We start from the raw sequence: 20,882 nt of genomic DNA, 5'->3' as shown, positions 1-20,882 counted from the left end.
GCTCATCTTCCATTTCTATTTCCCTCTCGCAATCAGTTTGGGGCAAAAAATATAAAACATCTCACATGTGGCATGTTTTGATTTGACGTATTAGTCATCGCCCTCCTTCAAAAATCCATCCACCTTATTGCGCCCTCACAGAACTTCAAGGATAACGTCTTTCACTCTATCTCTCTCTCCACTTCCTCCTATCTCTAATATTAGCTACACACTAACTTTAATCGGATCCTCTTTAATATCTATTTTAACTCAAATTAACTTCACTTCACTTTACATCTTTCTATTTACCAACTTTATATCATTTTCAAACCAATATTACATTTTTTTAAAACAATCACTTCAAGAAAAATTAAAAATGGATATTTCTTAATAATTTTAAGGTGGTAACAATGTTCACAACACATGTAATTAATATTTATGTAATAAAATATAAAGTTGTTTTTTTATAGTAAACTTATTTGACAAGTAATTTTTTTTTCGTTGTTGAATTGGGTTGGTGTAAAAGGTGTTATGCAATGTCATACGATTGTAAGACATTCAAAAATTTAAAATAACGATTGAGTCGTGGGACATGTTTTTTTTATGAGTAAACACAGTTTTTAATTTATTAATTGTAATTCATAATTTTATACTTGTAATAATAATTATTTTCGAATGTAGGTGTAGTGTGATTGATAGTTGTAAAATAAACTCTTCATGTATTTTATACAAATAAGAATGGTAATAAAATTAATTTTTGTTTATTTCTATTATATTAATTAAGTTTATATAGTTGATAATAACCAATTCTTTTTTATTATTGATTACTATGAATGTAAAGGATTGACCAAATGCGATTTCACAAAAGTAAAAATAGTAGTAATAAAATTATTTTTTGTTTACTTCTATTGTATTAATTAAATTTATATAGTTGATCATAACTAATTCTGTCTACCATAGATATAAAGGACTGATAAATGAGAGATCACAAAAGTGTAGCACAAGATAATTTACATGTACTCTGTTTATTTTGTATGTTAATTACATGTGTTAAAAACATTGTTCTTCAATTGTAGTATAATACAAAGTGGAGACTGTAATTATGCTTGCAAGTTCACTAGAAAAAAGTTATTTGTAATTTATGAACAAGTTTTAAATTATTATGTTTTGGAGTATTTCATTGATAGTTTGACTTCTAGGCAATAAACCTTGTCAGATTGGTTGGACAACCTATCTTATTAACTTATATAATACATTAAGGTAGTTAAAATATTAGATTAATTGTTATTTAGTTCGTTCAATTTTTTTCAATATTATTGGTTTGTTCTGACACTTATTTAGAATTCTTTTAGATCCTTTGTAACATTAAACAATGTTGAGTTATAAATAATACTAAATGATAATGTTATAAATGATACTAAGAAGATTTTATGATTTTATTATAAATTATATTCAATTAAAAGTGTGGAATGTGATTGGAATTTGTTATATCCAAGTTTATTAAAATGGGATAAACAACATATAAAAGAATACGATTATGGCAAGAAACATTTCATATATGCATAAAATGATAATTGTGGTGTGAACTATCATTGTATGACATTGCATATAAAACATCTTTTTACAAGAGTTAAAAACTATACAACAAATAGAATTATCACAATGAGTCAAAACCAATGAACCAACTCGTTCTCTCATTAGTTCAAACTAAGTTGAAACAAAAAAAATTACAATTTTTAGTATGGGTCAAAATCAAATCCAACTCATCCTCGTTGAACTCATGATGAGTTGAACTAACTCATCAACCCGTGATAAAAAAAAAAAAAACTCCTTCTATATACATACCTACGAGTTTTCATTATACATTCTAACTCACATTCTTTCTCATTTCTCTTCTCTCAAAATTAAAACATCTTCATTAACAAAAGATCAATATGTTTTGATGTTGGTTAATAATAATTTATATTTTGAAGATTTTATATTAATTTTAATTTTAAAATGATTTTGGATTGTATTTTAAATTTAAGATGATTTCGAATATGTTGTTCTATTTGGAGTTTATATTTTAAGATGAATATGTTGGATTAACTTTTTAGATTATTTAAATTTTATTTAGATATTATTTTAAATGATCATTTAGTATTTATGCTTGGTATGTATATTAATATAATATTTAAAATAATTATTTATGATTATATTTTTATATCTATGTTATGATAATTATATATCACTACAAGAAAATTATTAAATAAAAATTAAATTTGGAGATAAAAAATAGTTAGTCTGACTAAATTATATACTATTTTAAATATTTTAAAAATTACAAAATTTGTGATATTTAGAGTGGTTTCCATTATTAATAAAAATATATAAAATATTTTTTAAATTAATATCTAAATTATCTAATAATATTTTAAATACTAATATTTTATATTCTAAAATAATTTTTAAAAAAATAATAGAGACTAATATAGAATATAAAGTAGTTAGTAACTATAATCTTGTTAGTAAATGGTTAAATACTAATTTAAAAATGATTTTATAATTTTTTATTAATAATACTAATTATTTTAATTACCAATACTTTTTTAATTTTAATTTAGTCAATATTAGTAACTAATTATTTTGATTTCTAAAATTAATATTTATTTAATTATTATTTTTGTGCAATATATATATATATTAATATATTAGTAAATATTAATATAATGATTTTTGTGCTATGATTATTTCGGTAATTTACAGTTTGGTCGTGGTTTCCATATTAAAAAAATATATTGAAAGATAAATCTAAAAAAATAAGTTAGTTGACAACTTGAAAGAGAATAATTATATAAAAAGACACATACGATGAGTATTGAATTACAAAAAAAATATTTGTATTGTAGAGATACCACATGACGATTGGATAAAAAATAAAATTTTTGTACAGTTTAGGTGATTCTTAAAACCTAATGATTAAACTATAGTTTGAGAACAACACTTGAAAGAGTTTTTTTAGTTTTTCTCTTACGTTTGCAGACAAATCTATCGAGCAAAACTTGTTTTGACGGTTGTATCGTTAAGTAGCTATTACTCAAGTAGGTGTATATAATTATTTTAGTTGCATTTTTTCGTGAAAAATGATTTTTAATTGATATGTTCTTATTGAGTAATTATTTCTTTAAATTCAAACTTATAAATAAAGAGATATGACATCTTTATGTTTAGCTGTAAATATGAATGAATTGTTCAGCTAAATAAAATTTTGTAGGAGCTGTTGGTTAGTATTATTTAAGAGAACACTTTTTAAAAATGAAATTGTTTTTGAGAAATTATGAAATTTTAAGAGAACATGGGAAAAAAATGGTATTACCGGAATGTGGAATGATTCTAGCACTTTCTTGACACGTCTCACATAAGATCTTTGTGTTATTTTTTGATCCAACATGTAACTTCATAGCAACGGACCAAACCAACTGTATAATCATGTAATTTGAGAGAGTAGAAAGAAATATAGTTGTTATGAATGTTCATTTTCTTTAATAACATTTTAACAAGTATTCACTTTTAGAATCAATGCATGTAGTTAATTTGGTATGGTTCATAATTTTATTTATTTAAAATTTCAAATGATTAATATGCAATATCATCATTTGACATTACAGTATTAAATTACGAGAGAAATCATAGATGTTTTTTTATTTAGTTTTATTATGTAATTATAGTTTGAAATTTACGTAAAGATTCATGAAATGAAATTCTAACAAGAAGGTCATAAAGAATTCATAGTCGTCTATAATAAATTTAATTAGTGTCAGTTCATCGATTGAATTAGATGCTTCAGCCACCATGACCAGCATCAGTAGAAACGAAACAAGCCACCCTTTGGTGTTTTAATTAGAAGAATGTTTATTAAAAGAAATATTGTCATTTGGTGTTTTAATTGTGGTTCAAAATAAGATATGCTGGGGAACTAAATAATTTTTTTTTTTACTTTTATTAAAGTTATAATTTTGGGAATAAAGGAAAAAATTCTACCATATTTCTTTTACTAAAATATGGTATGGAATTATTTGTTTCTGTAATTTTGAATTTATCAATTAATATAAAAAAATTAAAAACACACACACTTTAATTAAAGAAAGAGAGAAAGAAGAATCACCGAGACAATTTGAAGAAAATAGTTAAAAATAAAGGTGTGATAACGAGGGAGGAATAAAATAAAAAAAAGAAGTATAAAAATATTCGAAATAATATTTTAAAAATTGGACCAATCATTAAATGGGAAAACACAAATGATTTAACGAAGACACAAATTGGGAAAAGGAAAAAATAAAAATAAAGACTAAACGTTAGATTTCGGGTCATGGGCTGGTCAGGCCCAATTATTCACTGAAGAAAAGTAAAAACCCTAATTTCTTCTATTCTTTCACTCAGTTGCTGCGACGCTGACACAGAGACTCGGAGCCAGATTTCAAGATGAAGGTTTATCTCTGAAACCCTAATTTGCTTGCTGCTTTGATTTCTTGATTAGGACTAAATTTTACCGTTCAAAACTTTTGCAGTTCAACATTGCGAATCCGACCACCGGTTGTCAGAAGAAGCTGGAAATCGATGACGACCTTAAGCTGTAATTTATTCTTTACCATTTTAATTTCCGTTGCTTGCGATGTTAGGAAGAAAGGAATGATTAATGTCATAATTTTAATTTTTTCCCCTTATTGTAATTTTACCAATTTTCTACGTTGAAACGCTATAACGGAGTTGTAAATTTTTTTTTATGTACTAGTTTTCGTTATTTGAAGAAACTGTGTTCCCTGTGTTACTGGGCTATGTAACTTGTAATTGAAAAGTCTTGTAACATTTATTTTATGCGTGACAAATTAATGAATGGAGTGGGAATCTGTGTTGCTGGATTTTGTTTGATTTTGAGTCGTGTTTTTATGTTACGGTGATTTGGCTTTAAATTGCAGACGAGCATTTTGGGACAAGAGGATCTCTCAAGAGGTTCTTGGTGATGCTTTGGGCGAGGTAGTTTTTTGGCTGGAATCCTTCCGTAGATCGGTTATCTGCTGAAATTTCCTGATAAACATTGATCAATTATTGATCTATTGTCATTATTTGTTTCGCTGCTTTCAGGAATTCAAAGGCTATGTCTTCAAAATCACTGGAGGATGTGATAAGCAAGGATTTCCAATGAAGCAGGGAGTGTTGACCCCTGGCCGTGTTCGTCTCCTGCTGCACAGAGGTCTGACCATTAGAAATTCTTTTGTTTGGGTTGATTACGAATATGTCTCAAGCTATGAAGCTTGGACGCACCTCTTAAATGGTGTATCCCTGTGCACAAAACATATCCGTCAAGTGTCCAATTCAAATACATTTTTTGGGTCTCCATTACAATTTTAAAACGGACAAATACAGTGATTTTCTTAGCATTCAAACTTATTGTATAAGTTTCTATTATGATTATAGAAATAAGTAACAAATCATATAGATAATGAATAAGGGGATTATATATGTATTATTGAGAATGTTTTTATTTAATCTCTTATCATATGTTCATATAATATGAAGTTTTTTAAAGTTGTTAATTTGTTTTTAAATGAATTTAAAGTAAAGTGTATTTTTCAATGATGATGATCAAGAAAGGGATGAAATGCCTTAAATGAATTATATTCACTTCTTGTTTTTTTAGATTTTAGATATATCAATTAGATTCATTTTTGTTATATTTGATTAACTTTGTTCTCATAAATCTTGATTGTCAATTTAAATAATATATAAATATGTATCCTATATTTTGGAAATTACATGTGTCAAAGTGTTCGTGTCTGGTGTTCAGTGTTTGTGTCAGTATCCGTGGTACATAAGACGGAACTATTAGTCACATTCTTTCAACTCACGTTCGTATTTGGGTTGGATATGGCCTTGAATATTTTGTAAATTCCTTTGTGTGTGACATAACACCTCTTTGTTTAATAACTCGTGTTGTTTGAATTTTTTTTATGTAAGATCGTACATATTTGTTCTGGAGATACTGTCAGTTTTGCAACATTGATTTGTGGTCTGATGTCAAGTTTCATTTCATTGCTTTCATGAGAAGGAACTCCTTGTTTCCGTGGATATGGAAGGCGCAATGGAGAGCGCAGGAGGAAGTCTGTTCGTGGGTGCATTGTCAGCCCAGACCTCTCTGTTTTGAATTTGGTAATTGTAAAGAAGGGTGAAAATGATTTACCAGGCCTGACAGATGTTGAAAAGCCAAGGATGAGGGGTCCAAAGAGAGCTTCCAAAATTCGCAAGCTGTTCAACTTGTCTAAGGATGATGATGTCAGGAAGTATGTCAACACATATAGGAGAACATTTACAACTAAAGCTGGTAATGTGTATTTTATTTGCAACTGTTCTACGTAGCTTTATGCTGTCTTTACGAATAAATTACAAGCTTAACCTTTTTATAACCTGTAATGTTTACTGCTGCTTTTTTCTGCATCCAAGTTTGAATTTATCAAATTTGTTAGCTTGAAGTTGAGTACATTAACAGAGCTGTTCTGGTTTATGAAAGTTACTTTTGAATTTATATCTCTATGTAGTTTATACTTTGTTTGCTGCAAGAATTTATCTAAATTATCCATTCAAGGAGCTGTGTGTATAAAAATAGGACTTTTGATATAAATGTGTTCTTTTCACATCGTTCTTTTTGAAAAGTTTAAAATATTAGCGCGAGCTGAAGAGGTAACTCCTATATTTTATCACTTTTCATTCTTTTAGATGAAAATGTATAGTTTTGGTTTGAGTATATTTTTGTACATTTTTTTGACAGAGGGCCCATTTATGTTTAAGATTATTGTTTGAAATGACCTGGATATGGAAGTTGTGATTGTAATTCGTTTACATATTTTGGTTGCAGGGAAAAAGGTGAGCAAGGCTCCTAAAATACAACGTCTGGTCACTCCCCTAACCCTCCAAAGAAAGAGAGCAAGGATCGCAGATAAGAAGAAGAGAATTGCTAAAGCAAAATCAGAGGCAGCAGAGTACCAGAAACTTCTGGCCTCCAGATTGAAGGAGCAGAGAGAACGCCGGAGTGAGAGCTTGGCCAAGAGAAGATCAAAACTTTCCAGTGCCACTAAACCAGCTGCCACAGCATAAGCTTCTTTCAGACAGATGAAGTTTAAGCTTCGCTCTAGTTTTTGATAGTGTCATTTCATGATACCTTTTTTTGGTATGTTTCTATTTTGCTATTCAAATACTTTTTAATATTTCTTCTATGTTTTGTTCGACAGTTTAATGGAGTTGTTTTTTTTCGGTGAAATTAGTAACCTTTTGAAGTTGATATTTATACTGTCATATTTTTCCTTCCCCCAACCGAATGCTTGTCCTTATTGTTTATGCCTTAATGAAGAGAAGGGTTGCAAAAGGATTATAGCCTTTGAATTATCTCTCAAAACATTACTCTATTATCATGCAAGCACTTTATTAGCTATAGAGCATGTTAGTTTAGTAACAATAGCAAATCTGAAAGATCTTTTTATCATTTTTTGTTGTAAGTAGTGAGATTCTGCTATATTACAGCGAAAAATAATCTAGAAGAACCATTATAATCTTGTTAACGGTTAAAAAAGATTGTGTAGAAAAGCCTTTAAAATTATGTAGATTAAAATTATCTTTCAATTGGAGTGGATCCCTGTAAACTCGTTAGAGATGGACGATACGACTGAACTTTGCGTGGAATTGGTATTTTTATTCATTTTGATAATTATAGGACTTTCCTAACTGCTTTGCATTATACAGTAGCTATCATGAAATTGCAAGAAAGATTAACTTTTCACTTTGTTATCTATTGTTTAATATTTATTAACCAGCCATTGAAATGCTAGGCATTGATATCTGCAAATGGATAATCATATTATATTTCTGTTCACCAGTTTCTCTAGCGTTCGTAGGAGGTCAGCGATAAGCATGCTTTCTGTAACTTGAATAGTGTTAGCTGATCTAAATTTGATATCATAGCATAGAAATTTTCAAATTACAAAAAAAAATTCAAATGAAATTATATAAGTAAAACTTTATTTTTTTTGTTAAACATTTGAAACTGAATTAAAAAAATCTGTGTTACGAGAATATTGCTAGCATAACATAAACCTAAAATCAAAATAAGACAATTAGTGCAGAATCATTATATATGAACACTTCATATTATATTTGATGATTCATTTTCTACCTGGGAAGTAGTTCATAACTAGGTCACATTTTGATTTAGCTTGCTCACTTGAATACAGTGACTCATATGTAAGATTATATAAAGAGAATCCCGTTGTGTATACATTTTCTTATAATTTTATTCTTTATATTTTAAAATATAACAAATTTAAACTAAAAAATCTAAAACAAATTTTTGACTTCGAAAAAGGAACCACATACATAAATAGGATTATTTTGTATATAATTTTTTTCTAATTTGATTCTTTATGATTTTAAAAAATATGACCATTTTAAATTTAAAAAATTTGAATTTGAAAAAAATAGAAAATATATTTTTTAAATTTTAAACTGAATTTGGATTTGAAAAAAAATATATTAGAAAACACATTTTTTGAATATAAAGCATAAAAAGGAGAATGAAAACACATTTATTATACAATCTATCAATTTTGTTGTAAAAATCCCACTAATATGAAATTAGAATACTAAGACTTTTTTGTTTTCTTAGTATGTTTTTTAACTGTGTCATTCTATTGTTTGTATTCACAACATAATGGAGATCCTAGACTCAACTTTCAAATCTAATAAAAAGATATTTTTTTTTAAATATTTTAAATTCTTTAATTATTTAAATTTATATGTAATAATACATTTATTCTAATTCATTATTTTCCGTAACAACAATACAAGATAATTTCATATCCTAGTATATGTTATAATAACAATCTTTTTTGTAAAATATAATATCTACACTTATTATGAGATTTTTATAATTTATTCAATCTTTCATTATAGATTATATACTATTAAGATGTCATAAATACATTTAGTTTAATTTCACATAGTTTTTAAAAACCAACAAATTATATGAATGACATGTTTTACATATAATTAAAAAAAACCTCATTCAAGTATCAATTTTGCTTTGTATATAAATAATATAAATTTATTTAATTATTATTATAATTTAATAAATATAAATATGTTTATTAACACAAATTTCACTTATCATAAATAATAGAAAATTTGAAATATAATCACTTAAAAATTTATTATGAATTTAATAAAAATATTTAAAAAATGTGTGGCCTGTGTTTCCGGTAGTACATAGAGAAATTTCATACCCTTATATATTCATGTATTCAATAAACATAATTTATATATTGCATGTATGTTTATTGATCCTAAATTCATTTACACATTTAAAATCGGCCAATAGCTTTGATTCCCATTGTAAACGGTGCTGCTACTTTGGTCAATAAAAGATTGGCTCATTGGAGTTACTTTCTTCACGTCACTTTTCAGCCCTGCAACTAAAAACGTGGCAAGTTGGCAAGAGACCGTGGCAGGAAGAAACACACATGGCAACCCTTTTCTTTGCCACCTTTTCTTTCTAACATGCAGCTCTTCAAAACGGTGTGAAACCATTCAACTATATATTAAGCCGATCAAATTCTCGTAGAAATGAAACTGAAGCGAGTAACAGAATTTTCTGAGAAAAACAGAGGAAAAAAGATATGGCAGCCATGTTCATAACCAGAAGTACCCTCTTTCGCTTCTCAAAGTCTATCCCTCACGCCCCTTCCCTCGCCCTCAAACCCTCCACGGTCACCTTCTCTTCCTCTCCCAACTCTTCAGAGGTAAGTCCATCACAGTCACAACTGTATTTTCTTTCGACTCTGTTATTTATGTTAGAAACCTTCTTTCATAGTAATACGGTCAAAATAGTAGATATAACCAAGGTGTAATTTTAGTTTTTAGGACTGTGGTATATGATCTGTATCTTAATATGTTCATATGATATAAGTGGGTTGAATTTGTGAATCAAGAAACTAGTGGGGTAGTTAAGTTAGGTTGAAAGACAAATTTGACGTGTATATAGTTGCAGTGGAGAAATGCAGCAGAAGGAACGAGAGACGCAAGAGGGAATTGGACATATGATTCGGCAGAGGCAAAGCGCAAGGCAGATGAAGTGTCGGAGAAGGCCAAAGAAACGGCAAGTGAAGGCTTGGACCTGGCCAAGGATCAGGCGCGAGAAGCGAAAGACAGAACGAAAGAATATGCACAAGACGCGAAGGAGAAGACGAAGGATGCAGCGGGGTCAGTGAGGGATAGTGCGGAGAGCGCGAAAGAGAAGGCGAAAGAGTATGCGTACGAGACCAAAGACAGTGCAAAGGAGGCGGCGGGAACAGCGGCGGAGAAGGGTAAGGAAGGGGCGGAGTGGACGAAGAAGAAGACGGAGGAGGTGGCGGCATCAACAGGGGAGACGCTGAAGAACGTGGGGGAGAAGGCGAAGCAGGGCGTGCAGGGGGCGTGGGACGCGGCGAAGGACACCACGCAGAAGATCAAGGAAACCTTGGTTGGGAAGGATGATGATGATGATGATAATGATGGGTATGGTCATGGTCGTGGTGGTCTCAAGGTTGATGACGATGATGTTGCAGAATTGAAGAGAAGAGTTGGGAAGAGTTATGGTGATAAGGGTTATTAGAGAATGAATAATTGTGTTGTTGAATACTTATCTATATAAGTATATGTTTCTTTCTAGTGCTGCTTCTCAATATTGGAATAAAAACTTTATATATATTCCATTTTGTGTTTTTATTGTATATCAAATTTCCTAATTAAAAAATATAACCTTACTTTTGTTTTTATTGTTTTATATTAGTATTTTAGGTTAAAATATAGAAGAAGAAATTTAATTAATATTAAAGGTTATGTAGTTGACCTATTTTAATTTACAGGTGTCAAATATCACCCCTCTTGTTTCTATTGTCTAGCAATGAAAATGTGTTTTTGATAACAGAACTTTGGAGAAAAAAACAACAAAATAAGGTGAAAATAGTAGAACCCATTTGAAGGGGATCGAATGGGAAATTCCGTCTTCCTCACACCTCCTTCATTTCTTCCTGCACCCCATATCCAAATTACCCCTTCATATTTTTTATTGATTTTTTTTCTAGATTTTTGAATGTGAAATACAAATTACCCGTTCACATTCTTTATTTATTTAAATTTTGGAATGTGAAATCCTGCCTCAATACTTTGAAAAATATTTAATAATTTTTTATAAGGAAAAAAAGTAGTTTTAGTTGTTTGCGATGACTAGAAAATATTTGTTGTTGACAAAACCTCTTACAGATAATAAAAGAAGAGCTCATGTGAAATTTTGTCAAATAATTTTAATTTTTTTTATATAAATAGACCACAAGCAGAGGCATAAGAATGGTTTTTAAAACTTTTAAAATGTTAAAAATACTTAAAATATTGAGTACGAATCCTAGAAGCACGCATGTTTCACGAGGATGTAAAAGTTGTAGATATCTTTTCTTCAAGCAAAAGTCTAAGATGAAAATAATAATTAATTTAATACAACTAAATATAAATTTATTAAAATATATAAAAGTTGCGACAGTTTAAAAAGATGATTAGAAACTGAAATATTTTAGAGATTATTATAACCTTAAAAAGAATGGCTAATAAAAATTATTCTGTTTAGTGATTGAAAAATAATCATGCACTGTTGAGTTGTTTCTACATGTAATATTTACACAGGGTCAATTTTGAGAATATGATTCTTGATTTATATACTGTGTTACTATGATAAAGTATGAAAAAAATGTATTTTTTTAGTACTGAATTCATTCATTTCAATTTATTTGAGTCATTAAACCATAATTTAGAAAATATAACCATAATTTCTAGTAATCATTTTAGTCATTTATTAATCAATAAGTCTAATACAATAATATTTTTTCACATTTGCTAAAATTTCTACCAAATATAAAATTAAATTAACAAACATTAACTTACATCATATTATAAATTTATTACTTCAAATTTATTAACAAAATTGCTAACAATTGATTAATTGAATATTTTTTAAAAATTAATAAAATTTTATTTTACATTTAAAATTAAGATTTTTAAAATTTTTATATTACAATTATTTTGATTTTTTTAATATTGATTCAGTGACTATTTATTAAACTTTAAAATTTTATTCAAAATAATTATCATATCAACGATTTGGGTTAGTAATATTTCTGTTAATAATTAATAAATTAATTATTTATAAAAAAATTAAATCAATATTTCAATTTTAAAATTAACATTACTTTTTAATTACTGATAAAAAATTAATTTTTAATTAATTATTTATTTATCTATTTTGAAATCTTTTTTTGTAGAGTTTTTTTATATTGTTTTCGTAAAAAAAAAAAAACAGATATAGGGATGTTTTCGAAGCTTCAGATTTAGGGTGTGAGACCTCAAAATTAAAAGGTGGTGGATTGGAAAATATTGTAGGAGTAATTGGGGATTTTTTTTTGGAAAGAACCATTATTATGAAAAGAAAGAAAATTGGTAAAGTGGAGGGTATAAAAAGCACAGTGAGAGAGAGAGAGAAAGAAGAGTTGACAATGACAAGTCTTGATGAACCACCATTTCATTCACCACTGATTGAAACCCAATTAACCTCTGTTCTTCGTCTTCCTCTATCCTAAACCTTCTTTCTCCTTGTAGTAACTTCATCCTATAATCTTAATCTTCATTATTCAGCACTTTTTGTTACTTTTCTGCTGTTTCTCACTTCTCTGGGACTCACAATTCAAATTGACAGATAAAAGATCAACTTTATGAATTAGAAGCAAAAGCTGAGGATGAAGAAAGGAGTGAAGGACCCCAACAAAGGGATGGCAAGTTCAGGTCGTTACTTTTGCAAATCATGAAGACTCAGACGGAACCTTAAGGAACGTAAGTACATCACTATCACAACTTTTCTTTTTCTTCAAATGGCTTCTGTCTTATTTTGGGTTATGTTTCTTCAAATGGCTTCTCATTATTTACTTTGAATCTTGGAGATTTAAAGTTGATTAGTAATGTTGCTGAAACAGTGTATATGAGTGTGGTATCAACTTTATCTTATGAACTAGGGTTAATAGTATACTTGGATCAAATCATAAAGAGTGTATCTCTCTCTCTCTTATTCTGTAAAGCTGTTAGATTAAAGTGCATTTTATAGCAGTCTATATAAATCCTATGATAATTCCTTTAAAATGGAAAAGTTATTATTGTAAATAAGGAACAACTTTATTATCCAAATATATGTATAATGGAGAGATATGTACTTCATAATTTATTATATATAGTGAAAATAAACTGAACTTGTGAATAAGAATTCAAAACAATTTTTTTTTTCATACATCTAAAACATAGTAGCAATTTATTAGTTAGCTCAATAATAACCAAATCAGAATAAAATAAAATCTTATTTTCATTAATTCAACAATCATAGATAATAGAAAAACAATAACTGTTGAAAATATATTTCAGAACAATAGCAAAAGAATAGTTACTTGGATGTAGAAAAATATTTAAAATTGAAAAAGAGAATACTACTGTTATTATTCTTATATAAAAAAATAGTCCTATAAGAATAATATTTATACTTAAAAATAAAAAAGTCCTATTAAATCCATAGAAGTCTAATGAATCAAATAATCTATTAAAATATACATGATTTTGAATAACAATTAAGTTTTCTAGTCTTTTAAAATTTTAATTGAATACCAGTAAATTTTATTAAATATCGATTCAAACTTGGTTAAGTTAAATAAGTAAAGATGAATTTTGCTGCTAGTGGTGATTCAAACGTATCATGCAAATTTATGAAAAAAAGAGCCACAAATAGATATTGAATCTAAGAAACTTCACACTCCATATGTAGCAAGTTTAAATTCAACTTGTAAGAATGAATCTATATATTTTTTTGCAGTCGAGAAATTCAGGTGAAGGAATAGGAGACAGAAGAGCTGATAGAACACATGTTTCTGCAAGAGGCAAGACACATGGCAGAAGAAATGTCTGAGAGGAAAAGAGAGTGCAAAAGAGGAAGATGTTGTTGTTGAGTTTTTTTGATGAAGAACTTCTCATAAACTATTCAAACCCATGAAGGCAATTGAATTCCATAACTACTTATGAAACAATGCTGATGCAGGAACCACATCAAGAATTTATCAGGCAAAAAGACAGTGTTTGGTTTGTCATCTGGTCTGAGACTTCAAATGTCAATTCACCCTTTCTCAAGTATAGAAAGGGGAAGGAATAGATTGGTGAATTGAAAAAAATATATAGGTATCCAAACACATCTTAACTCAACTAGGTTAGAGGATTTGATCCATGTTTACGTTATCAGACTTTAAAATGAAAAGGTAGTTGTATACAGAAAACATAAGAAGAAATCATGAAAAAGCAAAAGTGGTGATGCTTTTAATAAAAGCACAGAAATTAAAAGTGAGAACTTGACTTCTTAAGGTGATACTTTTACAGTTTATTACTGAGCACAATTTTTTATGTTTTGGTTAAGGCCCATTGAAAGTGCCAGACACTTGATCATCCGTAACCTGTGCCAACACCTGGCGATCACTTGGGCCAAATTATACTCCATGGCCCACATGGTCCTTCGTTTTAAGGACATCATACTGCAAAACTTGGTAAGGAGTCCTCACCAAGGACCAAAAACTTTACCTTCTGGTCAAGGCCTAGTTTGGGTGCTGACTTATGACTAATACAACATCTAAAAAACTAGTGTTATCATAAGCACAATGAGTTGTGAGTTTTGCTTTTGATAAATTAATAAAGAAACAGAAAGATATAAGAATTTAGAGGGTATGCAGATTAGTTAAGCAATGAAAAGAGAAGAGAAGAGAAGAAAGTGAAGTAGTAGGGTGTAGGAGCAGTTGTAACCCCTCTATCAGGCATCGTCACCACCATCTCCCTTCACTGCATCATCACATGAGTCATGGAATTTGCATAGTTTAGTTCACATTAGAGTTGTCAGAAGTGGACCACGAAGGTGAGTGAAATCATAAATTAATTAATTATAAGGTAACAAGTAACAACAACTAACAACAGATGCATCATCTCATATCACCACACTATCCCTCTCCAAGGATATGGTCCCTCCTTAGTTTCCTCTAAATATAATACACACCTTTTCACTTCGACCATGTAAAAATATGTATAATAAGCATGATCAAATTAAGATACTCAATAACACATAAAAGTTAAAATAGAATAAAAGTGAAAAATAAAAGAATAGTATAGTCAATGTAGAGGTTAAAAATAAGTTTAATGATTCGTTATTTTTTTTTTTAAGTTGAAGTAAATAAAAAAAAAAACTGAACTTAATATAATTAATTTGAGTTTGAACTAAAAAAATCAACTAATCAAACAAAATTAAAAAAATTATTGATTTTTTTAATTATCGAATTCATCTTGAATTTTTAATTAAATATTTTTTTTTCTGTCTCTATATTCTTTTTACTCCAATTTAGCCATTATGAGACGGAAGAATATGACGACCCTCCAATTTTGAATTGGAGAGAACACAGAAACGGGACCTAAAAATGTTGTAGGAACATGTTCCTCGGAAATAGTCAAATATATGGGGGTGTCAAAGGTTTGCCTACGAAACACGAAATGATATCATAAAGTAAATCAAAATAGTAAGTCGTTATTACTATTGAAATCTCAGTTGTTTTTTTTTTACATTAATATCTGTCTTATTATTATTTCAATAATATTAATTATGTCGTATATAAATTTCGCACGTTGTCCGATATACTCTCAAAGAACATATATTTAGTTAATGCTTATATAAATAAATATTTTTTTTGTAATTTTTTTCTGTTTCTGTAAGGTTTTTCATTATTTATTTTCATCTTCGTTATGATGTAGCTATTATAAATATAAGCTATTCTAGATTTTGTAAAAATTAAAATAAAAACTAAATATATACATAATATTCTACCGTCGATGACATGTTTAAAACAATTATTAAATGCATTCACTTGTGAGTGTGACTTAAATCAGAAAACTAAATACGATTTTTTTTCTTGATAAAAAAAAGCCTTTTACTGATAAAGATACAACTTGAGTTTTATAGTCTTAATCTTCAGCCAAACTCTGTACGGAAAAAAAAGAAGATAAGGGTTAGTATCGTTTTCTTAAATATTATTTTAGATAAATAATTTTTAATAATCACAATTTATTTAAATTAGAAAATCCAGATTAATAATCATTAAATAAGAAGCAAATTCTATAGTTTTTTTGTGATTTTTAATAAATTTTAACCAGAAAAAAAACGTGTCCAAATAAATGTGTTAGAACTTTTTTTAAAGTAAAACATATAATCAGATATTAAAATTTAATTTTCTTAAAAAAATCGCTCTATATAACCTTACACATATAGAATCTGTTTAGCATAAATTTCTTCCTAATTTTTTCTTGAAGAGATAAATAAAAATAAAATGGAAATAAAATTGTTATGCATGAGTTAAATATTAAATTCTGTAAAATTTAATTAAAAATAATTTTATACATGAGATAAAAAATAATTAGTTATTATATTATTTAAATTAAATGTTGTTTAAAGTAATTTTTATTATTAATAAAAAATAAAAAATAATTTTTAAATTATTATTTAACTTATTAAGTTTTTAGTTACTAATATTTTAAATTGATCCAAATTAATTTATTTTTAGACTAATTTATAATTTAAAATATTAAAAGATAAAATATTGATATTTATTGATTAGATGTTAATTTAAAATTATTTTATAAAAATTTATTAATAATAAAAATTATTTTATATTTTAGATATTAATATATTTATAGTTTTTAAAATAATATTTAATTTAATTTAATAATAATTAATTATTTTAGTCTTTAAAATTAATTATAATTTGATGATGTTTTTTTAGAAGTGTAGAGAAGGTTTAAGATATGATAGTCTTTTTAATTATTAATTGTATGGTCTTGGAATTTATGATAGGAGAGTATGAATAGAATTTTTGAATTAAAAATGAATGGAAGAGTAAAAAGGTGTAGCAGTGAAAGGAAAGAGAGAGAGAGAGAAGAGAGTTGAGCAGTTGTTGTGACATAGCCACCATTTGATTCACCACTCACTCCAATTAATCTCTTTTTTTTTTTCTTCTTCTTCTTCTTCTTCTTTCCTCCACAGCCGCCTCAACCCTCACCCTTCTTCTTGGTCCTCACTCTACCCTATTCTACCATCTTTATTTTCTTCACTTCTTAAGTACTCCTACTCCTATTCTCAGCTACTCTCTTTCTATGTTTCTCCCTTCTTTCTTTCTTCTTTCTTTCTTCTTTCTTTCTAGCTGCCCTTCAATCAAACCTCCAAAATCTCACTGCACTTCTCCATTTCTCTTTCTAACCCCTAGGCCCGGACTCTGACCCTTCTTCTCTTTCTCCTCATCTTTTTCCTTATACTCAACACTTCAAACACATGGAAATTTCTTCTCTTTCAAGATCGTCAGAATCCATCCAGATTTCACAGAATCGATCCTATTGAATCAAATACCATTTACACACTCATTAGATATTCTTCAAAGTTTTTTTTGCAAATTTGAGATGCCCACTTGTTCTTTTTTGTTTAATTGCGGGTAGGTGGTGGGAACTCATGCACAAGGTAATTAGTTGCCACAGTTTTAGCCATTCTAGATTCTCAGATACATTTTTCGCAGACACGTACAAGTCAAATAAAACCCCTCAAATCTGAAATCCCCGCACACTTTTCACTCGTACGTTCTCATATTACCTGCATGCTCCTCAACCACTACTATAGTTTCTAGAATATAAATACAAAACAACACATCCCAAAAACACACAAATACTCGAAAGTCAAAAGATAGAAGAGATGGAGCAAGGAGGTGGAGAAGGAGGTGACATGAAGAAACTGCCTCAGGATTCAAGAATGAAGGAGATGCAGCAAGGGGAAGCACAGGCTCAGGTTCAGGCCCCTCAACAACCCCAAAAGTGTCCTCGATGCGACTCTCTTAACACCAAATTTTGCTATTACAACAACTATAGCTTGTCACAGCCTCGTTACTTTTGCAAAACATGCAGGAGGTACTGGACTCAAGGTGGAACCTTAAGGAACGTCCCCGTCGGTGGCGGTTGCCGCAAGGGGAAGCGCGCCAAGAATTCCAATCCATCATCATCGGATAATTCCTCTTCTCGCTCGCTTCCGCAACAACAACAACAATCACAAGACGTGGTGGTTCAAACCCAACCACCACCTTTAACAACGGCGATGAGGGCTAAAGACCCTTCTTCAGTTTTGGCTTCACCTTTCTACCAAAGTGGTGGCTACTTGTCTTCTCTGGCTGCTATGCATTCGCTCAATCCATCATCACACCCTTTTGATCAGTCTCTGAATACTGACGCCTTGCGTTCTTCCAATTTGGGCCTTCTATCTGGTTTCAATGTTCAGCGGCCCACTGGGTCAATTGGGACAATTCGTCCGCCGCAATTGTATCAAAGGGAGATGGTGTCTCTATATGATCAATCCACCATGGCTAATACCAATAGCAATAGCAGTGGTGTTTCTCACCATGATTGGCCTCATAGCTTCATCAATAATAATACTAATGCCAGCAATAGAGCCTCTGATGCCTCTTTGTGGAGCACCATCAGTACCACTATTGGTGGTAACTCCGAGAGGACTAGTGCTGCTGCTGCTACTGTTTCTGGGTCCTCTTTGGTGCAAAATCAATGGCCTGATATTCCAGGGTATGGCCCTCCACCGTGATTTCATTCACCTTCAGAATCCTGATCGGCATAGTTCTGAGCAATTGATTTGTCTTTTTACTAGCTCCATCTGTTTTATGTCTTTTTTTTAGGTATATGATTTGTAGCATAGGTTTATAGCAGGTGTATTGGTCTTAGTTGATTGTGCAAACATTGGACTCTAGAGAATTTTGTGCTGTTGGTGGATCAACCGTAGCATTTTATTTCTTCCTTTGTCATAGATAGCTGCATAGAGAATTTCTGGGTTGGGTCAGGTCGTTTCGAAACTTTTACATATAATATTTTTCTAATTACACACAGTGAATTATCAGGTGAAGTTTTTTTGTTACGATCGATTATCCTATGCCTTTTTAAGCTATTGTCTTGCTCAAAGCAAAGTATGATTTGTTAGTTTAAGCCAAAGTGTAAAAGGAATGTTAAATTCGAAATTAACGAGGCAACTTTGCTAAATACATGCACAAAAGGAATGATGTGTTTGGTAAAAAAGTTGATGGAACGGTTCCATATTGGGCATGTGGGTGACTGAAGATCCAAATTCTCTTTCGCTTTAAAGAGTCCCGTTTGTTTTATTTGCAACTATGCTTTGTGCGCTTTGCTGTTACGCTTTAACTTCGTCCTGGCTTATTAGCATCAGATTCGTTGTTTGATCATTAAAAAAATGATAATGTTTAGAATTGTTTTCATTTTGGTCCTTTATTCTTTCTGGTATAAAATTGTGTTAAAAAAGACTTTGAAATATAGAAAATAACGTTATTATGTAACATGTGTGTTAAAAAAGTTTTTATTCCGTACCATTTTTAGGGAATGTCAGTCAATCTTACTTACTCCTCCTAGCTAATAATGCATGCAAACTGTTACTTGTCCTTATATTTCGACGTTGCAAAGTGCAAATCAAAAGGCGCATGTGACCTGCATGAGTTTCCCTCATTATCTGATCATTAACTAACCCACTCTCCACATGCCTCTTTCTTTCTCATTTTTGCCTTTTCTTTTGGCCGGACTATACCATGGTTTAAACGATGCTTCATCTTCGTTTAACTGTTGCATGATATAAATAGTAGCAGGCTTAAAATAATATATGTTAGATGCAAAAGGTTCACCTCATTTTGCATCTCGTCAATTGTTAATTATTATGCCTACAAGTGCATGTTGTTAAACACAAGTAAATCATATATCAATTTAAAAGAAAGTTGATGTATAATTGGGATGAAATTGCACGTGAAAATGATATTTTTGTGCCAGGCAATTGCAAAAGCAATGGCCATAACATTAGTATTATTGTACAGGAGCTTAACTGGTGTTGTGGAAAAGTGGCCTACGAAGGAAGTGACCAAAAATTGTACGAAATGGCGGGGTTTGTGGGGTGTGTGAGTCGTGGCTTTCGATTAAAGCATATCTTTGGTCTGCCATAAGGAGATCTCTAAGCAGAGAGAATATTAAAGCAGTGAAACATCTCGAGATAACTCCCCACTCTGCCGCATCGTTTGTCACACGAATGTGCAACTTCTGACACCATAGAATGCATCAGCAATCACTATGTAGAATTCGAAAATACCACCATCCTACTCTGCTCACCAAAATCAGTTTTTGCATTTCATTAGGGCTGCCAATGTAACAAAATTTCCTGGAACATAGCTGAATTATTGTATTTGAAATATTGTTTCTTTTTAAAGTTGTTACTCCATCGCATGTTTGTTCTTAAAAAGTGTTTTAATAAATTAAGGAAAGAAGAAGAATATGAATTATCTTTAACTTTGACTCTAAACGAAGTAATATCAGTAATATTACAAAAAAATATCATAAGAACTACTTCGAATTTATATAATATCAGTGATAGTTCAGCAATTTAACAAATTTATCTATGGGTGTTGAAGAGCCCATGAGATGTTAAGGTGTTTAACTGATGACATTGTGATGATGAGAATGAAGGGAGGACTTGTTTGGATTGGAAAATCTTTCCAGTGAAGCTTCATCACATTGCTATGCGTGTTAATAACGGAGTAGTTGGGAGAAAACTCACATCAGATGCTTCCAAAGTGCAAGCCCCAAATCTCTAGTCAAGAGTTTGAGTGCATTAAAGACAAGGTAAAAAGTCATCTATTATGGAA

General features: G+C 29.7%; 3 protein-coding genes and 1 long non-coding RNA gene across 6 annotated transcripts; all 4 read left to right on the top strand.

Annotated features, from left to right (window-relative positions):
- The first annotated feature begins 4,306 nt into the window (after nucleotides 1-4,306).
- On the top strand, nucleotides 4,307-7,375 carry LOC137832577 (small ribosomal subunit protein eS6). Its single transcript, XM_068640803.1, has 6 exons — nucleotides 4,307-4,446; nucleotides 4,527-4,591; nucleotides 4,935-4,992; nucleotides 5,101-5,209; nucleotides 6,065-6,337; nucleotides 6,869-7,375. The coding sequence occupies exons 1-6, from the start codon at nucleotides 4,441-4,443 to the stop codon at nucleotides 7,105-7,107; spliced, it is 750 nt and encodes a 249-aa protein (XP_068496904.1). The 5' UTR covers nucleotides 4,307-4,440; the 3' UTR covers nucleotides 7,108-7,375.
- A 2,205-nt stretch (nucleotides 7,376-9,580) lies between these two features.
- On the top strand, nucleotides 9,581-10,769 carry LOC137832568 (uncharacterized). The gene is made up of 2 exons (XM_068640792.2): nucleotides 9,581-9,800; nucleotides 10,049-10,769. The coding sequence occupies exons 1-2, from the start codon at nucleotides 9,678-9,680 to the stop codon at nucleotides 10,649-10,651; spliced, it is 726 nt and encodes a 241-aa protein (XP_068496893.1). The 5' UTR covers nucleotides 9,581-9,677; the 3' UTR covers nucleotides 10,652-10,769.
- Nucleotides 10,770-12,569: 1,800 nt separating this feature from the next.
- On the top strand, nucleotides 12,570-14,127 carry LOC137832576 (uncharacterized). 2 transcript variants are annotated; one of them, XR_016521315.1, is made up of 3 exons: nucleotides 12,570-12,680; nucleotides 12,782-12,915; nucleotides 13,937-14,127. It is a non-coding gene; the product is annotated as an uncharacterized LOC137832576 (long non-coding RNA). The 2 variants fall into 2 exon arrangements; XR_011084598.2 differs by having other exon boundaries at nucleotides 12,578-12,915.
- A 2,927-nt stretch (nucleotides 14,128-17,054) lies between these two features.
- LOC137832575 (uncharacterized) lies at nucleotides 17,055-19,090 on the top strand. Of its 2 annotated transcripts, XM_090303022.1 has the most exons (2): nucleotides 17,093-17,974; nucleotides 18,091-19,090. In XM_090303022.1, the coding sequence occupies exon 2, from the start codon at nucleotides 18,278-18,280 to the stop codon at nucleotides 18,773-18,775; it is 498 nt and encodes a 165-aa protein (XP_090159148.1). In that variant the 5' UTR covers nucleotides 17,093-17,974; nucleotides 18,091-18,277; the 3' UTR covers nucleotides 18,776-19,090. The 2 variants fall into 2 exon arrangements, with proteins under 2 accessions (XP_068496902.1, XP_090159148.1); XM_068640801.1 differs by having other exon boundaries at nucleotides 17,055-19,090.
- Nucleotides 19,091-20,882: the final 1,792 nt, after the last annotated feature.

The sequence above is a fragment of the Phaseolus vulgaris genome, chromosome 6, assembly GCF_051622355.1.
Source record: "Phaseolus vulgaris cultivar YP4 chromosome 6, ASM5162235v1, whole genome shotgun sequence".
Lineage (NCBI taxonomy): Eukaryota > Viridiplantae > Streptophyta > Magnoliopsida > Fabales > Fabaceae > Phaseolus > Phaseolus vulgaris.
The sequence above is the reverse complement of the archived record's forward strand: the minus strand, read 5'-3'. Positions and strand labels throughout refer to the sequence as shown.

Excerpts from the sequence above, each read along its gene's own strand:
- LOC137832577 (XM_068640803.1), top strand. Across the intron at positions 4,592-4,934 it reads ATCGATGACGACCTTAAGCT|ACGAGCATTTTGGGACAAGA; the intron begins GTAATTTATTCT and ends TTTAAATTGCAG. Across the intron at positions 5,210-6,064 it reads TCGTCTCCTGCTGCACAGAG|GAACTCCTTGTTTCCGTGGA; the intron begins GTCTGACCATTA and ends TTTCATGAGAAG.
- LOC137832568 (XM_068640792.2), top strand. The coding sequence starts at position 9,678 with ATGGCAGCCATGTTCATAACCAGAAGTACCCTCTTTCGCTTCTCAAAG. Across the intron at positions 9,801-10,048 it reads CCTCTCCCAACTCTTCAGAG|TGGAGAAATGCAGCAGAAGG; the intron begins GTAAGTCCATCA and ends ATATAGTTGCAG.
- LOC137832575 (XM_068640801.1), top strand. The coding sequence starts at position 17,882 with ATGGAGCAAGGAGGTGGAGAAGGAGGTGACATGAAGAAACTGCCTCAG.